The 19541-nt window shown below is 44.3% G+C and overlaps 1 protein-coding gene across 1 annotated transcript in view; it reads right to left on the reverse strand.

Annotated features, from left to right (window-relative positions):
• Positions 1-9309, reverse strand: part of LOC122561404 (peroxisome proliferator-activated receptor gamma coactivator-related protein 1-like) — a 22223-nt gene extending 12914 nt beyond the window's left edge. The window contains exons 1-4 of the mRNA XM_043713168.1: positions 9139-9309; positions 5748-5888; positions 2980-3135; positions 8-1639 (exon numbers count right to left, since the gene is read on the reverse strand). Coding sequence (XP_043569103.1) covers positions 8-1639; positions 2980-3135; positions 5748-5888; positions 9139-9252 — 2043 coding nt within the window. The 5' untranslated portion in view covers positions 9253-9309. The remainder of the gene's footprint in view (positions 1-7; positions 1640-2979; positions 3136-5747; positions 5889-9138) is intronic.
• Between the last annotated feature and the right edge of the window lie 10232 nt (positions 9310-19541).

Consider the following 19541-nt stretch of genomic DNA (forward strand, 5'->3'; position numbering starts at 1 on the left):
GTGGTGACAGATGGGTGGATGGGGGCAGACTGGGTGGAGTAAGATGTGCCACAGATGGTGGAGCCAGGTGGCTGGCAGGTATGGCTACAGAGGATGGAGTTACAGAGCAAGTAGGCAGTTTTGCACTAGGTGGGGTTGCTTGATGGGTGAATGGAGTATGTTTATCTTTGGATGGGACCTGGATGGGAGCAGCCTGTCTTTGAGGTGAGTCCCGCAGGTGGAGCAGAGGGGCCTGAGCAGGAGAGGCCTGCCTTCTGACCACATGTCCAGCAGGTTCTAATGGCAAAATACTGAGCTCCCCCTGGACAATGGACTGAATGGGGACAACAGGCCAAGCACTCTTGCTGTTAGTATCAGTACCAAGTTTTGGTTTCTCAGGCACTGAGAGGACACGATCTCGTTTTCGTTGTTGGAGTCGCAGCCGATACTGTTGGAGGCTGATTGATCGCAGTTTGGATTCATTGGTGGTTGTTTCAAGAACAGCAGGAGACTGCACGTCGCAAGTAGACAATGGTGATATTGTGGATGAAGTAGACCCAGGATGCTGACTTATCAGGTCTGACTTAGGGCACTGGGGCACCGGAACAGGCTCATTGTCTACAGTTTGTTCAGGGTGTATGGCCTCATTTGCAAGTCTGATTCCATGCCCAGGTTGAGGCTCGACTGACTGGGGAATGCTGCAACCTCCCAGTGCAGGCTCGCTCTCACATGGTGATGGATTATGTGGCTCTTTTGCACCCTTGCTAAATGCGGTGACTTGGCTGCTTTCCCTCCCGGCAGTAACATCTCTAGTTTTGATTCTCCTCACATCTTGTTCTGTTTGTTGGGTTAGAAATTGAGACTCCTGTTTCTGTTGGACTTTGGAGTGTTCCTGATCTTCTGCTGCTTGAACCTGGGTCTCAAGACTGTGATGTTCACATGATGTTTCAGCACGGTCCAGCTGCACAGCAATTAGAATTTCATCAGATCCTGATGTTTTTCTCAACCGTCCACTTGGTACTGTGACTGGGGAGGTCTCCAGATGTACTGGGGTGGGTGGAGAGACTTCCTGTTGTTTTAAGGTTTGTGGCAGGCTCTCTGGACCAGGGTCTTTAGCTAGCACAGACTCCTTGTCATTCTCACCTATCATCTGCAGTAGGTGCTCACTGCTTGCACACAGCACTATCGGTAACTCCAGATCCTGTACCTCATTATCCTGGAGCACATGAACCTCTAGTTCAATCATGCTGTCTGCTAGCTCAATGTCTGTCCCCAGACACATCACTCCATTGGGCAAACAGTGGAGACGAACATCCTTGACTAGGTCAGACATCGGAACATCGTGTGCACATGGTGAACTGCTTTCAAGTACCAGTGTTACGTTATTCTCCAACCCTACTGCATCAAGCTGTTCACCCAACTGCAAGTCCAATGAGTCACCGGGTCCCAACTCTGATACACCCTGACCATTACTGATCAGATCCTCTTCCTCCTCTTCCTCGCCATCACTACGTTGCTTTGAAGTCTCCTCTCCAAAACTTCTGTTCATCAGCTTCTCTGATCTCCACTGGGCATTCAGATCCCTTGGAGCAGTTGGCACCACGTGTCCAAAAGGTTCTTTTCCTAAATCTGGAAACATGGCACAAGACTGATGTCCAACCTGAGGGAACAGCAAAATTAAATGAGAAAGTGTACGAGAGAAACAGAGCCTACATAAGGCATCACGAAAGGCAGCACACCAAAAGAAAGTCACTCATTCACCAGGATCAAATCTGAATACTTGTAAATTTTGTTTCTTTTAATTCACTCAGGATGTGGGCATCCCGGGCTAGGCAAGCCTTTATTGCCCATCCCTAATTACCCAGAGGGCAATTAAGAGTTAACCACGTTACAGTGTGTCCAGAGTCACATGTAGGCCAGACCAGGTAAAGATGACAGATTTCCTTCCCTGAAGGACATTAGTGAACCAAATCGGCTTTTCAGACAATCAGCAATGGTTTCATGGTCATTATTCGAGCTTTAACCCCAGGTTCTTTATTGAATTCAAATTCCAACATCTGCCATGACAGAATTCAATCTCGGTTCCCCAGACCATTAGCTGAGTTTCTGAATTAACAATCCAGTGATAATACACTAGACTACTGCTGAATGCCAAGAGATTGGGAGCTATGGAACCGTGAATGCATTTCAATGTTCAAGTACTAAAATCATAGATACAAACAGGATTCAGAAAGCCAATTAGAATCTGGCCTCAAGGGGCTAGATTAAAAAGGGAGGAAGTGACACTTCAGTTGTAAACAGTTGTAGTCAGATTCAATCTGGGGTCAGTGTGTTTAGCTAGTGCTGCATGTCTGGAATGACATATCAGCCTTGGAGTGGGTTCAGGACAGATTGACCAAAACAACTTCAAGGTTAAAAGGTATACATTATGTTCACAGGTTGCATAAAGATGCTTGCATTCCTTTAGGTTTGAAGGTTAATTGAGGTATTTAAAATGATAACAGGATTCAAAAGTGTGAAATCTATCCTTATGGACAAGGAATGTAAAACTAGATGGAGCAGTGCCAAAACTGGAGCTGAGCTGTTCAGCAATTAAATCAAGAAGCATTGTCTACATAAAGAAATCTGAGACACTTCCCACAAAAAAAAACGATGTGTGCGCCTATAGCTTTCAAGATTGAGATTAATAAATTGATGACAGTTGATTGACCTGACAGTTAGCTTGGTCTCCCTCTCTATGGATACAGCCAGAATGCTGCGTAATTCCAGCATATTCTACATTTGTTTCAGTTTTTTAGCATCAGTATTTTCCTTTTGTATTATTAAACTTTTCTTGGTACAGCTATCAACAGATCAACTGTGCTATAATTGATCAGATTTGAGCTGAGTCAATACCTCCTCTTCCTCTGTAACATTGCTGATATTAATCAGTAAGCTTTCACAACTGACAACATCCACCTAAGAGCATAGTTATGCCTTCACACATTTGTCTATACGTACCAGAAGGCACTCTTGATCATCCTTTGGTGGGGCAAATAGCTCAGAGTCAGGAATGCAATCAAATGGAGAGGGATTTTCATCATCAACAGTATCCAGTATCTCGGTCAAGGCTGTTAGTAGTGATGCTTCACTTTCCTCATCAAGCAACAATTTATTCTAGAAATAGTGCAGAGGCAATATCACAGAGTCAGAATGAGCAGTGTTTATAGAAAATCAACAGAAACCAAAAGGAAACAGATAAACATAACATCACAATTCTCTTCAAGTCAAAAAACAATACCAAGTCAAAGGAGAGTGGATGCATTTGAATTATAAATCTGAGTTATCAAGCTGGCAGGTCTGAGGGTCATCCAAAGGGTGGACACATGGGAGTACCAGGAGCACCCTCGAACATCCAGATGGGGAAGTGATTCATTACGAAACTCCAACATAGAGAACAATCTAATTAGAATTAGAATCCCTATAGTGCGGAAACAGGCCATTTGGCCCAACAAGTCCACACCGACCCTCCGAACAGTATCCCACCCAGTCCCATTCCCCTACACCTATTACTCTACATTACCCCTGACTAATGCACCTAGCCTACACATCCCTGAACACTATGGGCAATTTAGCATGGCCAATTCACCTAACGTGTACATCTCTGGACTGAGAGAGGAAACCAGAGCACCCGGAGGAAACTCACACAGACAGTCGCTCAACGCTGGAATCGAACACAGGTCCCTGGTGCTGTGAGGCAGCACAGCTAACTACTGAGCCACCATGCTGCCCCTAAAAGCTACTCATAAGGGCATTGATACCTTTAGACAAGAATGTTACACTGCTTTTATCATTTAGTGCTCTTTAAAGATTAATACTTGCCTGATCATAGATGCAAGCAAAACCTTAACTCAGAATAAGTTTGTCTAGAAGAGAAACTGCATATAAAATGCTTTCTAATCAACAAGAAAATCCAGCCTCTACTCCACAACCACCTGAAGAAGCAGCGTTCTGAATAGTGCTTCCAAATAAACCTGTTGGACTATTTCGTCAGGTTGCTTTAGAGAGTCAAGATATTAAATATGTAAAGTCTTGTTTGGAACTATTATTCTTCGATATAAGCTAAATGTAACTTTCAAATCAATTGGCTGCAGATGGAGAGTGACTGTTGGCTTTAGATTAGATTAGATTTGTGGGCGGCACGGTGGCTAGCACTGCTGCCTCTCAGCGCCAGAGACCCGGGTTCAATTCCCGACTCAGACGACTGACTGTGTGGAGTTTGCACATTCTCCCCGTGTCTGCATGGGTTTCCTCCGGGTATTCCGGTTTCCTCCCACAGTCACAAAGATTAGATTAGATTACAGTGTGGAAACAGGCCCTTCGGCCCAACAAGTCCACACCGACCTGCCGAAGCGAAACCCACCCATACCCCTACATTTACCCCTTACCTAACACTACGGGCAATTTAGTATGGCCAATTCACCTAACCTGCACATCTTTGGACTGTGGGAGGAATAAACCTGTTGGACTATTTCGTCTGTTGTAGATGTGCAGGTCAGGTGAATTGGCCATGCTAAATTGCCCGTAGTGTTAGGTTAAAGGGGTAAATGTAGGGGTATGGATGGGTTGCGCCTCTGCGGGTCGGTGTGGACTTGTTGGGCCGAAGGGCCGGTTTCCACACTGTAATCTAATCTAATCTAATCTAATCTAAATTAGATTACAGTGTGGAAACAGGCCCTTCGGCCCAACAAGTCCATACCGACCCGCCGAAGCGCAACCCACCCATACCCCTACATTTGCCCCTTACGGGCAATTTAGCATGGCCAATTCACCTGACCTGCACATCTTTTGGACAGTGGGAGGAAACCGGAGCACCCGGAGGAAACCCACGCAGACACGGGGAGAATGTGCAAACTCCACACAGTCAGTCGCCTGAGGCAGGAACTGAACCCGGGTCTCAGGCGGTGAGGCAGCAGTGCTAACCACCGTGCTGCCCACGATATGTTTAGATTATATTAGATTACTTACAGTGTGGAAACAGGCCCTTCAGCCCAACAAGTCCACACCGCCCCGCCGAAACGCAACCCACCCATACCCCTACATTTACCCCTTACCTAACACTACGGGCAATTTAGCATGATCAATTCACCTAACCTGCACATCTTTGGACTGTGGGAGGAAACCCACGCAGACACGGGGAGAACGTGCAAACTCCACACAGTCAGTCGCCTGAGGCGGGAACTGAACCCGGGTCTCAGGCGGTGAGGCAGCAGTGCTAACCACTGTGCTACCGTGCCGCCCACTACTGCAAGCTGATAGTAGTAGTACCGGTCAGGAATGAAGCATCGTCTCTTACCCCTCTCTAAACATAGACAGCCCCATTACAGAACCTGTCACTTGTTGAAATAAAATCAAGCATTATCCACTTTCAATTCTTTCTCAGTATTCAATTTTTAAAACATTGCTGCTTAATATTATGCTTGCCTGAATATAGTTTTGTTTGATACAGGAATTAGGAAAGGGAATGATATTTAAGAATTTATTTACACCAAGAAGAAAAAATAAAGAAAGCGTGCAGTGAGGTTAAGAAGAGTGACAATGGATTATAAGACAGTGTGAGACCTGGACATGCTCACCCTATGATTAGAAAGGCGGCACAAAAACATGCAAACAGTTAACTTGCCCAAAAGGAACATGTTGGGCAAGGGGTCGGTGTGCCATTAAAGGGTATAGGGCCAGCTCATGCTCAATGGAAAGAATCTTAGTGCATACACAACTATTAAACCCACCTCTGTTTGTGCTGTAGCTTCAATTATGGAGATTATAGACTGATCAATGCAGCCAGGAAAACTTCCTGAAATCCCTCCTAGATCTGAATCTGCAATGGTGAGGAGGCTGGAAGGTAAATGGTAATCCTCGAGATCCTGACCCTGAAGTGAATCCAAAGCAATTGTAAATAAAAAGTTACGAGAACAAACTTCTTGAAATTCTCTCACTCTCCTCATTGGGCAACAATTTATTCTGGAAATCGTACAACGGCAATATCAGACAGAGTCAAAATGAGCACAACATGAATATAAGATCAACAGAAACCAAAAGGAAATGTATGCACAAAATATCACAATTCCCTTCAAGCCAAAAAAAACCCCAAGTCAATAGCCAATACTGCATGGTACAACAATAAGGGTGAGCTTGCCAATTGGATACAAATCTAGCTTAATAGCAGGAGACAGAATGATAGTGGAGGATGACCAGCAGTGTTCCACTGGGATCAGTGTTGAGTCCGTTTTTGCTTGTAATTTATACAAGTGATTTAGGTGAGAATATAAAAGGCATGGTTAGTAAGCTTGCAGATGACAAATTTATGGACAGTGAAAAGGATGATCTAAGATTACGAAGAGATCTTGATCAATTGGGTCAATGGGCTGAAGAGTGGCAGATGGAGTTTAATTTGAATAAATGCCAGATATTACATTTTGGAAAAACAAATAAGGACAAACTGATACAATTAAAAGTAGAACATTAGGCAGTATAGCAGAATAGAGACCTACGGGTTCAGGTACATAATTCTTTGAAGCTTGTGTCACATATAGATGGAGTAGTTATGAAGGCATTTGGCACGCTTGCCTTCATTGCTCAGACCACTGAGTTTAGGAGTTGGGGTGTTATGTTGATGTCGTACAGGACATCAGTGAGTTCTCTTCTGGAGCACTGTGTCCAGTTTCTGATCGCCCTACTATAGGAAAGATATTAATAAGCTGCACAGAGTTTAGAAGAGATTTACCAGGATGTTGTCAGGAATGGAGAGTTGTGTTGTAAGGAGAGGCTGGGACTTTCTGGAGCTTGAGGAGTGGCCTTAAAGGCGTTTATAAAATCATGAAGGAAGGGTGTTGATATGGTGAATGGCAGGGGTCTTTTTCTTTGGAGGTGGGGGGGGGAAATACGAGATTCAAGACTCAGGGTAATATTTTTAAGGTGGAGGAGAAAGATTTAAAAAAGACATGAGGGGCAATCGTTACAGAGTGGTTCAGGTGTGGATGCCAGTACAGATTCAAATCTCTTTTAGACATTGTAAAAGTACATGAATAAGAAATGTTTGGAGGGATATGGCCAAGCACAGAAAGGTGGGACGAGTTTAGCTTGGGATTATGGTTGGCATGGACTAGTTGGACTGAAGTGTTTATTTCCGTGCTGTCTGACAATGACTCTCGAAATGGGCACAGTATTCTGCCACTCAATCTGAACTGTTCAAACCACTGACTATAGGTATTGGGATGTCATGTTGAGGTCATACACGATGTTAGTGAGGCCACCTTTGGAGTACAGTGTAAAGTTCCGGTCGCCCTGCTATGGGAAGGATATTATTAAATTGGAGATTGGTCAGATAAAATTAACATAGATGTTATTGGGACTAGAGGATTTGAGTTATAAGGAGAGGCTGGATAGATTCACTTTTTTCAATCAAGTGTATGAAACTGAAGGGTGACCATATAGAGGTTTATAAAATCTGCATAGATAAGGTAAATAGCAAAAGTCCTTTCCTTAGAGTTCAAAACTGAGGGGCATATTTTAAGGTGGGAGGAGAAAAATGTAAAAGGGACCTGTGGAGCAATGTTTTCACACAGAGGGTGGCTTACATAGGAATTGGCAGGCGCGGGTACAGTTACAACATTTAAAAGACATTTGGTCCAGTAGATAAATAGGAAATGTTTATGAGGATATGGGCCAAATGCAGGTAAGTGGGACTAATTCAGTATGAAAAACTTGGTCAACATGGACAAGTTGGACTGAAGGGTCTGTTTCCATACTGTAGGACTCTATAATCTATTGCCTCAAAGCTTATGCAACACAACCCCATTTCCACTTTTACTTCTTACTCAATGACTGTTGACACCAGAAGTATTTTTTGAGATTTAATGTCGGGTGGATTTTTAGCTCAAATGTCATCTTTTGCTTCCAAAAGTGGAGATGGGACAAGGCATAACAGAAAGATATATGGGATCAGGGATTGACTTTGAGACAGGACAGGTTCAGGAAGAAGCCACTTAGATCTCAAACTCTTCTGCTATTGAGTGCAATTATGTCTCATTTTTGCTCCATATAAGTCAATAACTTTGAGAACAAAACATATTAAGCTTGCAACAATTACAATTTACATAAGACAGTACAAATTTTTAACCTTTTGCATGCAAATTGTTTTCCTACTTCCACCTCTTAAACGCTCTGGCTCATTCCAGGCTATGCAACTTGAGTTTCTGTAATATTTCCTGCAATTTAAATCTTGGGAGAAAGTGAGGACTGCAGATGCTGGAGATCAGAGCTGAAAATGTGTTGCTGGAACAGCGCAGGTCAGGCAGCATCCAAGGAGCAGGAGAATCGACGTTTTGGGCATAAGCCCTTCTTCAGGAGGGTTTCCTGAAGAAGGGCTTATGCCCAAAACGTCGATTCTCCTGCTCCTTGGATGCTGCCTGACCTGCTGCGCTTTTCCAGCAACACATTTTCAGCTTAAATCTTGGAAGCCCAGGTAACGTTTTGAGAAGTCTGCAATACGCTACCTCCGAAGCCAATATGTACAGCTGAGAAACGTTCCCACTCCAGGTGTGGTTTAAATCGGGCTTTGTAAAATTGAAGCATTATTTCGCACATCCAACCCCGCCAGCTTTCCTGCTTATGTGAACCGTGTTAACGATGCAGGCAGCTAAAACATGAAGCCTTAAAAAGCCCCAATGGCCTGACAAGGAAACCCAGAGCTTGAACCGTTCACAGGAGCTGCGTCTGAGCGGCATTCCCGGACTGGGCCAGCACCAGTACGATGGGCTAAATGGCTTCCCCCGTCTCAATGTGCACCCCCACTAAGGGAGCAGATCTCGGGGAGGGGTTCCCGATGCCCGGCTCGGCCCGGGCCGGCCTGGCCGCACCCACGTGCCCCGGTGTCGGCCCCACTGCCTCTCGATGTTCACCCTGGACACGGACACGGACCTGGACACGGACCTGGACACACACCCACACACAGGTATTTCCCCTGCCCCCCCCCATCATCTCCTTTCCCCGGCTCCCTTTGCTCGGGCCCCTGGCCCTGACACCTCCTCCCACCCGGTCCCGGCCGCGCACACGTGTCAGTCGCCGGCTGCTCCCAGAGCCGCTTCCCGGCCGGGAAACCCAGGCGGGGCTCTCCCTCACCTGCGGCCCGGGCTCCAGCTTGCTGACGCCGCCGGTAATCAGGTCGGTATCCCGGAGCCTCCAGCGCCGATCCCGTACTCGGCTCCGGGCTCCCGCCGCCCATGGCGCCGCCATCTGCAGCCGCCGACTGGGTCAATCTGACTCCACCCCTTGCTGGCGCCACTTCCGCTTCCGGCTCCCGGCCCCGCGCCGCGACCAGCACGAGCGCTGCCATATTTGCTCCTGGCAAAATCTGACTTGACAATGCCTGTTTATAGAATCATTAGCACATAGAATCCCCTTACAGTGTGGAAGAGGCCACTCAGCCCATCGAGTCCACACCGACCCTCCGCAAAGCGACCCACCCATCGCTGTAAACCTGCATTTCCTGATGAAGGGCTTATTCCCGAAATGTCGATTTTCCTGTTCATCGGATGTTGCCTGAACTGCTGTGCTTTTCCAGTAACACACTCAACTCTGATCTCCAGCATCTGTAGACCTCACTGTCCCCTAGTGCATTTGCAATGGGCAAACCACCCAACCTGCACACCTGCACAGGGTCAGGTGAATTGGCCATGCTAAATTGCCCGTAGTGTTAGGTAAGGGGTAAATGTAGGGGTATGGGTGGGTTTCGCTTCGGCGGGTCGGTGTGGACTTGTTGGGCCGAAGGGCCTGTTTCCACACTGTAATGTAATCTAATCTAATCTAATCAAAACCTTTGGACAGTGGGAGGAAACCAGAGCACCCATAGGAAACCCATGCAAACACCCAGAAAATGTGCAACCTCCACACAGACGGCCGAGTCAAAGAAGTCTAATGTCTAAACCATTGTATTTTCTAATCAGCCTGTTCAGGGATGTTATTGCACATCTCTGAAACGTGGGACGTAGAGTCATAGAGATGTGCAGCACTGAATCAGACCATTCAGTCCAACTCATCCATGCTGACCAGATATCCTAACCTAATCTAGTCCCATTTACCAGCACTCGGCTCATATCTCTCTAAACCCTTCCTATTCATACACCCATCCAGGCGCCTTTTAAATGCTGTAATTGCACCAGCCTCCACCACTTCCTCTGGCAGCTCATTCCATACTCACATTTATTCCTGATGAAGGGCTTTTGCCCGAAACGTCGATTTCGATGCTCCTTGGATGCTGCCTAAACGGCTGTGCTCTTCCAGCACCACTAATCCAGCCTCTGTGTGAAAAATCTGCCCCTTAAGTCCCTTTTATATCTTGCCCCTCTCACCCTAAACCTATGTCCTTTAGTTCTGAACTCCCCCCCCCCCGTAAAATGCTTTGTCATTTCCCTAGAGGACCCTAACCTATCCATGTCCCTCATGATTTTATTAAACCTCTATAAGGTCACCCCTCAGCCTTCAACCCCAAATCCTCCAACCCTGGCAACATCCTTGTGAATCTTTTCTGAACCCTTTCATGTTCCACAACATCCTTCTGGTAGAAAGGAGACCAATGTCCTGTACAGCCGCAACATGACCTCCCAACTCCTATACTCAATGGTCTGACCAATGAGGTATACCAAACATCTTCTTCACTTTCCTATCTACCCGTGACTCTACTTTCAAGGAACTATGAACCTGCACTCCAATATCTCTTCATTCAGCAACACTCTCCAGGACCTTGCCATTAAGTGTATAAGTCCTGCTCTGATTTCTTTTTCCAAAGACTTGAACCTGTCTGTCTAATATAAAGTGAGGCTCTTCTGGCAGCAGCAGTATTATCCTTACCTCTGAGCCGGGATGCAGGGCCTGAGTTCAAGTATCAAACTGTTCTGGTCGTATGTACTATCATCTCTGACCACGTTGATTAAAAAAAATCTCAGATACAGAGCGGCCCACACCCCCACGCCCCGATTCTGTGTTCCTACATTCAGCCTCCTGTCCACTGTCTCTCTACCCTTCTCTGACCCCTGCCTATCCTCAGTCCGGCTTGCCCTCCCAGGACATGGCTATACCTCAGATAGTCCCACGTGTAACCTTTAGCCTTCTTGACCTCGGCGTCTTTACAGTATGCCCCAACCCTCGCCTTCTCACAGAATTTCATTCTTTGCAATGTTCAGACAAATAGCTGTCATTTCCTCACTTTGAATCATTTGCAACATTGTATTCGCTTGTATCGAGGCGCAGCATCTACTATTGTTGTAAATTTGTAACAGAAGGTGTTTCTAGGGGACATTTTTAAATCAAAAGGATTCTCACTGAGAAAGGCGTATTGTGACACCAAACTCCGAGACCAGACTAAAATTACGGAATTTCTTCTTCACAAACGTGGGAGGGTATTAATCCAGATTCAGTTTGTTCATCTAGCAGCTGCAATATCAGACATCTGGAAAGTACTGGACTATTATGAATACATGGCTTGGCACTTATTGTGCTGAAAAAGAATTGGCTTCCTGTCTGCTAATCCTGTTTCTACGTTTGTGGAATAGAAGCTTAGTTCAGGATCTCGTTCGCATTCTCTCTATCCCGATCTCTGCAGTCTGCGATAAAACACAGGTTCACTTGCAAAGTTTTAATCAAAATAATCGGCAGGGTAGTTAAAGAAGCTTGTATTGTTCGTGAGGTTTGTCACTACGCTGACATAGATTTCAAGTTAATAACTTTTAACTTGCTGAAATTATTTTTATCAACAAACGTTAGTTGCATAAACACATAAATTGCTGAAAAAATAGTGAGATTGGCAGGATTTGTAGAGGGAGAAGCAGTGTTAACGTTGCGATTATTGCTCAAATAACGTGCAACAGCTTCCAACATAATCAGCTGTGAGTTGCCCAGGACGTGAATGTGGCAAAGTGGATCAAAGAGGTTCAGTCCGTACACGTTGAAACTGCATTTAAACGCATGGCAAGAAACAATAATAACCTTGAAGCGGAAAAGCGAGGCGTCACTTTGTTACAGCTCAAGTGTAGCAGCGAGTCCTGCCTGAGAAGCAATGGCAAGCTGGCCGACATCTTGTGTTAATAGACAGATTAGCTGATTGATGTGAAACAGTAGTGATACACGGGAGGATATGGCACATGCTCATTCGCTTGAGTAAGAAATTGTCGTAGCGTCCAATGAAGTGCATGGACTACCCATGGTAAATGTAAGGTTACTGGGATAGTGTAAGGGCTAGAGTTAGGTGGCATGCTTGTTGCAGGGTTGGTGCAGACTCGATGGGCCGAATGACCACATTTCGCACTGGAGGGATTCTATGAAGCTATGAACTCCAGAGCTCCTTTTATGATTGGGTATATAGAGCTGGACCTTGATCAGAGGGGCCAATGGGCCAGGAGTGGCAGATGGAATTTAATTTAGATAAATGCGAGGTGTTGCATTTTGGAAAGGCAAACCAGGGTAGGACTTAAACACGTAATGGTAGGGCCTTGGGTAATGTTGTCGATCAAAGACACTAGGGTATGCAAGTGCATAGTTCCTTGAAACTGGAGTTGCAGATAGACAGGGTGGTGTGGAAGGTATTTGGCATGCTTTTATCTTCATTGGTCAGAACAATGAGTACAGAAGTTGGGATGTCATGTTGCGGCTCCACAGGACATTGTTAAGACCACTTCTAAAATACTACATACAATTCATGTCATCCTTCTATAGGAAGAATGTTGTTAAACTGAAGAAGGTTTAACAATATCCTTTTATAAACCTTTTGGAGGTTTATAAATTTATAAAAGGTCTTTTCCCCAGACAGCATAGGTAAGAGGGGAAAGATTTAAAAAGGTGGTGGTATAAGCAAACAGAAAAAGGATGTGGTACACTTACAACATTTAAAAGATGTTTGGATGGGTACATGAACAGGAACCATAGAGGCATATGGGCTAAGTGCTGGCAAATGGGACTAGGTCAGATTGGGATGCCTGGTTATCGCAGATGAGTTGGACCAAAAGATCGGTTTCCATGCTGTATAACTCTATGACTCTGACAATAGAAAAAAAAGAGGGTTATATCACTGTCATGTTTATAATACGATAATTAAGTTGAATGTAAAAGAGGAACAAAGAGAAGAGGAAAATAAATTGTTTGCTGGATAGTCAAATTGAGACTGACAAGGAACTTGGAGGAATTTAGAGTCATACAGCACAGAAACAGACCCTTCAATCCAACTCATCCATGCTGACCAAGTTTCCCAAACTAAACTTGTCCTACTTGCCTGCATTTGGCTCTCAACTTTTCCGATTCACATACCTGACCAGCACGGACACTTATTCTGGCAGGTCACTTTACACACTAACCACTGTCTGTGTGAAAATGTTGCCACTCTGGTCCCTTTTAAATTTTTATCCTCTCACCTTAAAAATATGCCTTCCAGTTTTGAACTCTAGGGAAAAGACATTTGCTATTCTCCTTATCTATGCTCCCTCATGATTTTATAAACCTCTATAAGGTCACCCCTTCAATCTCATACACTCCAGTGTAAAAGTTCCAGGCTATCTGGCTAACCTTTCAAACCTGACAACATCCTGGTAAGTCTTTTCTGAACCCTCTCCAATTCAATGATATCCTTCCTATAGCAGGGTGACCAGAACTGTATTCAGCACTCCAAAAGTAGCTTCGTCCAATGTGTCCTGTACAACCTCAACATGACATCTCAACTCATGTATCATTGGCCTAAGCAATGAAGACACAATTAAGGGCCAAAGTAAGTAACTCAGCACTTGCCTTCTTGAAAAAGTGAATGTTGCAAATATTGCACTGAAGGAAAAAATAGTGAAATTAGATCGGATGAAATAGAGCTACTTTAAAGATTTTCAGCACTCAAAGTAGAACAAATGGAAATTTCCCAGATTTCTGAGGGAAGTGATGGAGGATTTGCTGAAGTTCTGGTTGCAATCTTCCAATTCTCCTTCAATATGGGAGTGGTGTCAGAGTACTAAAGATTGCAATTGTTAAGCACCTGCTCAAAAAGATTTAAGACTGAAATATTGAGCAAGTTCAGGCCAGTCAGCCAAATATCAATCTTGGCAAAACTTTTATAGACCTGATCATGAGATAAAATTAATAGGTACATGGTTAAGTATAGATTAATAAATGAGCATCAACATAAATTTATCAAAAGTAAATTCTGGGTAGCTAACAAAATTGAGTTATATATTTAAATAACAGAGTATGGATGAAGAAAATGTGCTTGATGTTGTGTATATGGACTTCAAAAAGTGATTGATAACATACGGCATAAAATTAGTAAAAATGAATGTGTGATTAAAGTGGCAGAGATTAAATGGGTACCGTTAACAATAAGGGACCATTAAGTATTATAGATAAATTCGAACATTCAGTGGTTTAATTAATACAAGACTTACACCTTTTTAATAAAAACAATTTTTATTGTATATAAAAAATTTAAACAAATCAAACAGTCTCAACACTAACATTACTATAATAACAGCAAAATACTACAAATGCTAGCCATCTAAAGCAAGAGAAATTGGAGAAATCCAGCAGATCTGGCAGCATCTGCGGAGAGAGAAACAGAGTTAACATTTCAAGTCCAATGTGACTTGATATTTTCAAGAAATCACATAAGACATCAAAATTCTTCTTTTTCTCACACAGATGCTGCCAGACATGCTGAGCTTCTCCAGCATTTTCTGTTTTATTTATTGTCATAATTATATTTGTTATATACTTCTTATTCCTTATTACCCCAATCCTTTCTGGATTAGATATATCAACTAAGGTATTTAATTCTGTCATAACCTTCCATAAGTTTAACACTGTACTCTGAAAACCAGTTTAGTTTTCAATTCCAGCAATCTTTTTTTCACAGAATCTCTACAGTGTGGAATCAGGCCATTCAGCCGATTGGATCCACACCGACCCTCCAATGAGCATCCCACCAGACCTAACCCGCTACCCAGTAGCACCACATTTCACATTGCCGATCCACCTAACCTACATATCTCTGGCCACCAGGGACAATTTGGCACGGCCAATCCACCCTAATATGTACATCTTTGGACTGTGGGTGGAAACTGGAGCACCTGGAGAAAACCCACGCAGATAAAGGGAAAACGTGCAAACTCCACACGGCCCGAGGGTGGAATTGATCCTGGGTCCCTAGCACTCTGAAGTAGCAGTGCTAACCACTGAGTCACCATGCATCCCTCCACTGAACCAGAGATAAGTCTTTTATTTACTTCCTCTTGACAATGAATGTCTCAGTTCATTATTCTGTTTATTTTCTCAATACTTTCAAGCTAATCTGCTGCATGCTTTCTTTTACCTCAAAGCTCTGAGGGCCACTATAGATTTATCAGCTTATTTAAAACTTAGCAATCTTGAAATTTCTCCAAGAAAAGGAAATAATTCCACAGCATTGAACCCCGGAAACCAAAGGCATTGCTGCCAACTATGAAGCATTTTAAAATATGGGACAAAAGTAGACAGAATTAGAGTGCATCTGCAACAACCTCAGAAGGTTGTGGTTGGTATAACTTAGAGATAGGAAATTGAAAGGCCATGAGCAGCTTTGAAATAAGGCTAACAATTTTAAAGTCAAAATTACACAACACTAGATTATAGTCCACCAGGTTTATTTGGAAGCACTAGCTTTCGAGGTGCTGCCTCTTCATCAAGTGATTGTGGAACAGGACCACAAGACACAGAATTTATAGCAAAAGGGTTACAGCGTCATGGAGCTGTCATGATACATTAAACCAATTTAGATGGTCTTTCATCTTTTAGAATGGGGCATGCTGGTTTTGTTTCTTTAATATTTAAGAATGTTATTAAACTGGAAAGAGTACAGAAGAAATTTACAAAGATATTACCAGTTATAGGGAGAGGTTGAAAGTGAGGACTGCAGATGCTGGAGATCAGAGCTTCTTTTAGAATGGGGCATGCTGGTTTTGTTTCTTTAATATTTAAGAATGTTATTAAACTGGAAAGAGTACAGAAGAAATTTACAAAGATATTACCAGTTATAGGGAGAGGTTGAAAGTGAGGACTGCAGATGCTGGAGATCAGAGCTGAAAAATGTGTTGCTGGAAAAGCACAGCAGGTCAGGCAGCATCCAAAGAACAGGAGAATCGATGTTTCGGGCATGAGCCCTTCTTCAGGAATGAGGAAAGTGTGCCCAGCAGGCTAAGATAAAAGGTAGGAAGGAGGGACTTGGGGGAGGGGCATTGGAAATGTGATAGGTGGAAGGAGGTCAAGCTGAGGGTGATAGGCCGGAGTGGGGGTGGGGGCGGAGAGGTCAGGAAGAAGATTGCAGGTTAGGAAGGCAGTGCTGAGTTCGAGGGATTTGACTGAGACAAGGTGGGGGGAGGGGAAATGAGGAAACTGGAGAAATCTGAGTTCATCCCTTGCGGTTGGAGGGTTCCTAAGTGGGAGATGAGGTGCTCTTCCTCCAGCCGTCGTGTTGCCATGGACTGGCGATGGAGGAGGCCAACGACCTGCATGTCCTTGGTGTAGTGGGAGGGGGAGTTGAAGTGTTGAGCCACGGGGTGGTTGGGTTGGTTGGTCCGGGTGTCCCAGAGGTGTTCTCTGAAACGTTCCGCAAGTAGGCGGCCTGTCTCCCCAATATAGAGGAGGCCACATCGGGTGCAGCGGATGCAATAAATGATGTGTGTGGAGGTGCAGGTGAATCTGTGGCGGATATGGAAGTTTCCTTTGGGGCCAAAGGATGCAATAGATGATATGTGTGAAGGTACAGGTGAATCTGTGGCGGATATGGAAGTTTCCTTTGGGGCCAAAGGATGCAATAGATGATATGTGTGAAGGTACAGGTGAATCTGTGGCGGATATGGAAGTTTCCTTTGGGGCCAAAGGATGCAATAGATGATATGTGTGAAGGTACAGGTGAATCTGTGGCGGATATGGAAGTTTCCTTTGGGGCCAAAGGATGCAATAGATGATATGTGTGAAGGTACAGGTGAATCTGTGGCGGATATGGAAGTTTCCTTTGGGGCCAAAGGATGCAATAGATGATATGTGTGAAGGTACAGGTGAATCTGTGGCGGATATGGAAGTTTCCTTTGGGGCCAAAGGATGCAATAGATGATATGTGTGAAGGTACAGGTGAATCTGTGGCGGATATGGAAGTTTCCTTTGGGGCCAAAGGATGCAATAGATGATATGTGTGAAGGTACAGGTGAATCTGTGGCGGATATGGAAGTTTCCTTTGGGGCCAAAGGATGCAATAGATGATATGTGTGAAGGTACAGGTGAATCTGTGGCGGATATGGAAGTTTCCTTTGGGGCCAAAGGATGCAATAGATGATATGTGTGAAGGTACAGGTGAATCTGTGGCGGATATGGAAGTTTCCTTTGGGGCCAAAGGATGCAATAGATGATATGTGTGAAGGTACAGGTGAATCTGTGGCGGATATGGAAGTTTCCTTTGGGGCCAAAGGATGCAATAGATGATATGTGTGAAGGTACAGGTGAATCTGTGGCGGATATGGAAGTTTCCTTTGGGGCCAAAGGATGCAATAGATGATATGTGTGAAGGTACAGGTGAATCTGTGGCGGATATGGAAGTTTCCTTTGGGGCCAAAGGATGCAATAGATGATATGTGTGAAGGTACAGGTGAATCTGTGGCGGATATGGAAGTTTCCTTTGGGGCCAAAGGATGCAATAGATGATATGTGTGAAGGTACAGGTGAATCTGTGGCGGATATGGAAGTTTCCTTTGGGGCCAAAGGATGCAATAGATGATATGTGTGAAGGTACAGGTGAATCTGTGGCGGATATGGAAGTTTCCTTTGGGGCCAAAGGATGCAATAGATGATATGTGTGAAGGTACAGGTGAATCTGTGGCGGATATGGAAGTTTCCTTTGGGGCCAAAGGATGCAATAGATGATATGTGTGAAGGTACAGGTGAATCTGTGGCGGATATGGAAGTTTCCTTTGGGGCCAAAGGATGCAATAGATGATATGTGTGAAGGTACAGGTGAATCTGTGGCGGATATGGAAGTTTCCTTTGGGGCCAAAGGATGCAATAGATGATATGTGTGAAGGTACAGGTGAATCTGTGGCGGATATGGAAGTTTCCTTTGGGGCCAAAGGATGCAATAGATGATATGTGTGAAGGTACAGGTGAATCTGTGGCGGATATGGAAGTTTCCTTTGGGGCCAAAGGATGCAATAGATGATATGTGTGAAGGTACAGGTGAATCTGTGGCGGATATGGAAGTTTCCTTTGGGGCCAAAGGATGCAATAGATGATATGTGTGAAGGTACAGGTGAATCTGTGGCGGATATGGAAGTTTCCTTTGGGGCCAAAGGATGCAATAGATGATATGTGTGAAGGTACAGGTGAATCTGTGGCGGATATGGAAGTTTCCTTTGGGGCCAAAGGATGCAATAGATGATATGTGTGAAGGTACAGGTGAATCTGTGGCGGATATGGAAGTTTCCTTTCCGACTTGGGCAGAGATCAAGGGCGGGTAAGAGGCCAGCACGGGGTGTCCAGGTGGATGGGGTGTGTTGGAGGCGGGAGATGGGGTCGTCAGAGGGTAGGCGAGAGTCTTGGTTGAAGAAGTAGGCGCGGAGGAGGAGGTGGCAGAAGAATTGTTCGATGTCACGCCGAGTGTTGAACTCGTTAATCCGAGAGCGTAGGGGAATGAAGGTGAGAGAGGTTGGACAAGATCAGACTTTTTTCTTTCCAGCATTGGAGACTGAGGGGGGATCTTATAGAAGTATATGTGATCATGATAGGCATGGAGGGTAGAACGTGGAAGACCATTGTGGAGTGCATTGAAACAATAAGTGCAGAGTTAATAAAGATGTAAATGAGGGTTTCACCAGCAAAAGAACCGAGAAGGAATGAAGACACTATGTCACCAGTAGAAATAGGCTGTTTTAGTGATAATATAAATATGAAATCGGGACCTCATTATTGCAGGCTCAAATATGATACAAATGCTGAGATCAGGCTGTTCCTTATGAAGGGCTTTTGCCTGAAACGTCGATTTTCCTGCTCCTCGTATGCTGTTTGAGCTGCTGTGCTATTCCAGCACTACTCCAATCTAGACTCTAATCTCCAGCATCTGCAGTACCCACTTTCGCCTGTATTAATCTCAATCTTGATCTTTCCCTGATACCAGTGTTCCCAATAGTTGATTTAAGAAAATTTCTGTTCCTTGAGTATTGGATGATGAATAAGCAACTTTGAAGGAGTAGGGTGAGGGTGATGCTGAGGCCAAGCTGAAGGTTATTCGTGTACATGTGAAAGTTAATACTGTGCTTTTGGAACAGAGGAAATGAATGTAGAAAATAAACATGAGGAGGTCAAAGATCAATTCTTCAAGAAATAGTGTGGAGACAGAAGAGAAGCCATTACAGGTGATTTTTTGGCTATTATTAGTTAACATCTCTGAACAGGTTCATTAGGAAATATCTCACAGACTATATCTGAATAGTGTGAACAGTTTTGATACCTTTACCTAAGGAAAGATATTGGCATTG

Source organism: Chiloscyllium plagiosum, chromosome 22 (genome assembly GCF_004010195.1).
Source record: "Chiloscyllium plagiosum isolate BGI_BamShark_2017 chromosome 22, ASM401019v2, whole genome shotgun sequence".
NCBI lineage: Eukaryota > Metazoa > Chordata > Chondrichthyes > Orectolobiformes > Hemiscylliidae > Chiloscyllium > Chiloscyllium plagiosum.